This window comes from Zootoca vivipara, chromosome 2 (genome assembly GCF_963506605.1).
Source record: "Zootoca vivipara chromosome 2, rZooViv1.1, whole genome shotgun sequence".
In the NCBI taxonomy this organism is placed as follows: Eukaryota; Metazoa; Chordata; class Lepidosauria; order Squamata; family Lacertidae; genus Zootoca; species Zootoca vivipara.
In genome coordinates this window covers 55,957,141-55,963,140 of record NC_083277.1, presented here as the reverse complement: position 1 = coordinate 55,963,140, position 6,000 = coordinate 55,957,141, and the positions used below count along the sequence as shown (strand labels likewise).

The window sequence follows — 6,000 nt, the reverse complement described above, 5'->3', positions numbered from 1 at the left end:
TCCAAAACACACTCTTCTGCAGAAAATAAAGTTATTATAACATTTGCAGTGTTTCATAGACTACCAATAAAAAACTAGAGGTACAGGTTTGAGTATATATTTCAAATCCCCATTTACCATACAGAAAAAACAAAGTCCACACTCAAGTGCAATCCACTCCTTTTTAATTTTTTTTCATTTTATACAGTAAAGCCAGTCACTTACAAAGTGCTAGTCTAAAAACAGATTTTGACACTATACAGAATGTACACACCAGCTAGGATCCAGCCTGGTCAGAGGCAAATCTAGGTTCCTAATACCATCTTTACAGCATTTAGAAGAAATTTAGTTCAGGAGCCCAAAAATCACCCAAACACAAATGTGCACACTATCTGACCATACAGAGCAGTGAAAAGATTGCTGCAACAGTATGGAACAGAAATACATATGGTTACATTAAAATTGTTCTTTGCTTTTAAATATCTGTTTCCTTATCTGTCCAAATGTTACAATCCAAAGAAAATATAACCCAGAAAAACAGGGAAAAACAAAACAGTGCAGTGCTACAGTTTGAACTTACCCTATAAATAATTCCAGCCCTAACCCCACCCACCAACCCAAGTGTGCAGGAAAATAATATCCAGTTGAGACAAGACCTCAAATCAATGAAAGAACCTGGAAGCATTAGCAACTGAACCAAACAACTCAAATTTCAGTGTTTAAAAAGGACTATCCTGGAGAACGTAATAGTAATCACTGGAAGACAGTGAGCAAAATGCAGCTGACAGCAATGAGGACTCCTCTGCTCTATAAGTTAAAAAGAACACGATCACTTTTAATCAGTTCTGCTAAAATGATGTGGCCTGATGATGCCACTGGCTACCACTTGCCTGGCGTCATGCCGATAAAGATCAGCAAAGAAGCAGTCTGGGAGAGGAATATTTCTTAGTTTGCTGAAGGGAATCCGTGGAAATATGTTCAGAGCACAAAAGTGAAACACCTTTACAGAGGTGCCAGGATAGTTTCAAAGCCATGACACTAAATGGTAAATGTCTTAAGGTGTCATAGCAGTGTGCATGGGAATTCCACGGTGTTACCTGAAAGCTCCTTACCTAGAAGGTTCTTGGCTATCATCCTGGAGAAGTATAATCATAGGTCACACCATAGAGAAGAGGTTGTGGGTAGGAAGAAGTCAAACAACATTTACTCTTGCCATCTCTCAGCCAATGAGAAAAAAAAATACTAAGGAGGTATGAGGATAGCAGTAGAAGGAAGGAGGCATGAGGATAGCAGTAGATTACAAAAATAGAAATGAAATGGCTAGGGGGGGGGGAATAGTGTGTCTAAGACTACCCAAAGGACATATGCTACTGGTCATTGATTCCTATGCAGCCTTCAAGAGATGGACTCTGAACTTTTAAAAACTACCAGGGAAAGTTATTTTAGCTCCCCAATGAGACACTTGAATAAAGAAGCCTTGTGATCGCACAATATGTAGGTTACCATGTGAACTAGATCAGGAAGAAACTCGGAGCAAGTGAGTTGGTGTGAAGAATAGACCCATGAATACTGCTGCTGGAAAGGTGGGGGGTGGGGGAAAGTTAATCTTTGGGATGAATCCTAAATAATTGTTTTATTAGCACGCAACAAGAGAATGTGGGGATTGTGACTCCTCTATGGGACACAATGAGCTAGAATAAATATGCAATTTTCTCTTTTTCTTAAAAGCACACACTAGCTCACCATGCCAGGTCAGCAAGGGACTGACAGCAACATAGTGCCAAAATGTGCTGTGCAAGATTGGAACTTGTGCCAAATGTTCCCTTCTCTTTTACTCTGGAAACATAAGCACTCGGGTATCTTCTGCAATGCATAGAGCTCAAACCAGAGTTCTACTTACAGTCAAATGTTGTTTCCTCTTGCAACACAGCCCCCCCCCTTCATGCATTGCTCCAGTCATACAGCATAGCTCCTGCTTCCACACAGTTTCTGCCAGACTACACAGTCAGATTTAGATAACACTTTATTGAATAGCTATTTGTTTAAAAGCTCTTTGGCTATGATATACCCAAGTCCTTGACATCTTATTGCTTCCCTATGCTATCCATAGTTATTGCTCACCAAGTCCTTCTGTACTGAAACTCCTGTTTGATTCTTACAAAAATCAGTTCTTGGATGCATTTTCAAATTAGCAATATGACTTGTTTAAACCCCACCACATAGGTTCAGTTGGTATCCATGCCATCACATTCCTCAGATTTCTGCTCAGTGCTTATGCAAGGAGCGGGGTTTCCCTTGAGCATGCCATCTCTACGTTGGTAGAAGAGGACATATGCCGCTTTTGTCTGCAAGGAAAGGTGAGAGAGATAATGGGATTAAATTGTCTTCAAGCTTGCATGCAAGAGAAGTCCCAGTACCAACATCCTGTTCTCTAGTGGCTGTGTAGACCTAGAGGAGCCTCCCACAACTTGGTGCACTCTGCATGTTTAAGACTACAACTCTCATCATCCCAGACCATTCATACTGGCTGGGGCCAATGGAAACTGTAGTGCCACATCTGGAGGGACCTATGTTTGCTACCTGTGTTCAACAGAAATAGATAATCCAGCACTCATTCCTGAAAGTGATTTAGGCAAACAGTGTCAAGAAAGTCTGACCAAGTCAAACAGAGCTGCACTCAGCTCCATCTTCCTTATGAGTTTCCAGGTGTATGGCCTCAATTATTTTTAGAAAACACTCTGCACATCCATTCCTACCTTGCAACTGTGCCGATTTAGCAGCTGCATAAATATTGTTAGGGTGTATAAGGGGGGTCTGAATCTCAGATCCCATGCCCTTTTTAAAAATAAGGTTTATAAACACTTTGCTTACACAGCAGCAACACACACTGAATAGTCAAGTGCCCATGAAATCCCAGTCAACCAGCATCTTAATGTGTAGAAATATGCAGCGATGAAAATGTGTATTGTTGGTCTGAGCCTTAATTTAAGTACTCAGCAATGCCTCTGTAATTCTAAAAGTTACAGAGCACATCAAGGTATACTCAGTTGACCTCAAATACATACCACTATTTGCTCTTCGGATGCTGGAGACACACTGCTATCATCAAAGTAGTACCATTTGCCATTCACTTTATTCTTAGCATATGCAGTATCTACCAGGGAAGCAGAAGAAACATAATGGACTTGTTTAGAGGTACAGAGTGAGATTTACAAGTGCTGATAGCCCACAGTTCCGTTTAACAGCAGCCTTTTGTGTTAACTCAGTAATCAAAGGCCACTTTATGCCTAGCTGACAATGGCCAAAAGGAGCATGAATAAATCACGAAGAGCCATTAATAGTTTGAGATTAGAAAAACATTCTTATTTGCTATCTGTGTCAAATATGTGGCAAACCTTGAACAGTTTAATTAGATGTAACTTGCAGATTCTCTTCTACAACTTAATAGAATGGTTTTATGCAGGCATCCCCAAACTGCGGCCCTCTAGATGTTTTGGCCTAGAACTCCCATGATCCCTAGCTAAGAGGACCAGCGGTCAGGGATGATGGGAATTATAGTCCAAGACATCTGGAGGGCCAAAGTTTGGGGATGCCTGGTGTTATGTTTTGCACAGGAAGTATTTTTGGTGCAACTACAGAGATGCTAGCCCCAATCCTCCAGTGGTACAAATGTGATGGAGGTTCAGTGTAACAGGGGAAGAAAGCCTTGATTTGAAGCACGGCAAAGACTATTGGTTTAAGAACGCATGCACTCTAGTTATAATAGGATTTGATCTCCTTTCGCAGGGCCTGTAAGACAGAGCTATTCTGCCTGGCCTTCAATTTGAATTAGCCTGATCCTCCATTCCCTTTTCCCTTTCCTTTTTCTATGAAGAAACCCTTCTGGGACCCCACATTTAAACTCTTCCCTGGTCTCCTTGCTGGCCCTAGCAGGACCAACTTGGCCAGTTAGCCCTGGCGATCACTTGATGTTTACTAAACTGGGTTTCCCCCCCCAAAAAAATGACCCTGAATTTTTTGAATTTTATTGACATGAATGCTACATTTATGTTGTATTTTATGCTGTTTTAAAGCTGTTTTTAAGTTGCTTTTAATCAATGTTTATATTTGTTGTTAGTCGCCCAGAACCCGGTTTCCAAATCGGGAAGGGCGGGGTATAAATAAAATTAATTATTATTATTAATTTATTATTATTATTATTATTAAAAAATAGAAAGTTACTGAGAAGGAGAAGGAGCAGTACTGCGCTGGGGCAAGCCATAGCTTCACATTTTTTAATAGCAAAGGTCCAATGAGCATTTGTTTAAGCCCCACCTCCAAAATGCACACTCATAGGGAATGGTGACTGCCTTTACATAATCAGGGATGCACAGGCATTGTTCAAAAGTCAAGACCACATTTGAAGAGTTTCTATTAGTCCTTTTACGAGGCAGAGTGGGGAATGGAAGGAGCTTGATAAACCAGCTCCAAATCAAGCCCTTCTTCAAAGAGCCAACTTCTCATCTGATGGAGCAGAGATCAACTCATTGTCCTGGACCAGTGGATGTCAACCAGTAGGAATAAGCAACACATTCGTATTAGGCCCTATCTACTTTGACACTACATTAGTGGGCTGAAATCTGGATCACCCCGCTCCTGTTTTGTGAAACCAAGTTTAAATTTGTACAGTATTTCTCCACCAGAGCATCTTATCTGAAGGAGCAACTGCATTTTGCTGCCCACAGAGTACTCAATTCAGTTTTTCTCTTAAAATTCTTCTATAGGCCACACCCAGCAAGCCTGACTAACACCGGGGGGGGGGGGCTTGCACTGAAATCTGTCGGGTCTTCCACTAAGCTTCTTTTATCTTGCATATTATCTAATGGGCACATTTTGAAATTCTGCAGTTACATATCCAGAAAGAAAATAATTACTCACAGTGGCCAACACCCATGCCTCCATAGTGATTGGAAACAGCAATGAGGTCATACACATATGGGCTTGCTGCCGGGTCACAGACAAACTCAGACATGTTCAAATCCCTACAAGAAAGAGTCACAAGGGAAAGGTCAGTCAGCAACAACAGTGACAAGGTGATACTGAAACCTCAAGACAAATAAAAAGACTTCCATGAACCCCCAGACAGTGCTGTAAGCACCCAACCAACACTTCTTTTTTTAAATACCAGTTATCCCAATATTTGGACCCAGGTGGCGCTGTGGTTAAACCACTGAGCCTAGGGCTTGCTGATCAGAAGGTCGGCGGTTCGAATCCCTGTGACAGGGTGAGCTCCCGTTGCTTGGTCCCAGCTCCTGCCAACCTAGCAGTTCGAAAGCACGTCAAAATGCAAGTAGATAAATAGGAACCGCTACAGCGGGAAGGTAAACGGCGTTTCCATGTGCTGCTCTGGTTTGCCAGTAGCGGCTTTGTCATGCTGCTGGCTCCCTCGGCCAATAATGCGAGATGAGCGCGCAACCCCAGAGTCGGTCACGACTGGACCTAATGGTCAGGGGTCCCTTTACCTTCATCCCAATATTTAGCATAAGTAACTGACTTCACTGCCACTGCTAACTCCTAGCAGGACAGATAGTTCACAATATCAACTTCAATAACCACACAGTGCTCCCCCAATGTCCCTGCAGATGCAGGAACATGCATTTCCACTATACACCACAAATGTACAGTAGTGGCAATTTTTTCAGTTATGGACAATGATTGCAACATCTGTTGACACTGGAAAGCCTGGTTCACATGGGGCAATGTACAAATGCATTCTCAAAGTGCATTGAGACAAAACTGACTGTGTGACCTAACCTGAAGTAACTTTTGGGAGAGATGCTTGAATATGGTAGCTTAGCAGTTGTTGTTCAGAGTTGGACTTATCATATATTCCAGTGCTACAGAATTACAGAGAAAATATTAGACCTCAATATCCTCCAGTGAACAGAAATAGCAGGTGGAAGATCAGGGCCAGGAACTTACGACTTTCTATTCTGCCTCTACTATACCCCACATCCAAATCAAGTCCTGGATGCATATACA

General features: G+C 41.9%; 1 protein-coding gene across 3 annotated transcripts in view; it reads right to left on the bottom strand.

The window, feature by feature from the left end:
* Positions 1-385: 385 nt before the first annotated feature.
* USP4 (ubiquitin specific peptidase 4) overlaps positions 386-6,000 on the bottom strand; it is a 40,890-nt gene continuing 35,275 nt past the window's right edge. For all 3 annotated transcript variants that reach the window (XM_060271560.1, XM_060271561.1, XM_035105963.2), the window contains 3 exons: positions 4,897-5,000; positions 3,045-3,133; positions 386-2,324 (listed from right to left, as the gene is read on the bottom strand). In XM_060271560.1, coding sequence (XP_060127543.1) covers positions 2,205-2,324; positions 3,045-3,133; positions 4,897-5,000 — 313 coding nt within the window. In that variant the 3' untranslated portion in view covers positions 386-2,204. The remainder of the gene's footprint in view (positions 2,325-3,044; positions 3,134-4,896; positions 5,001-6,000) is intronic.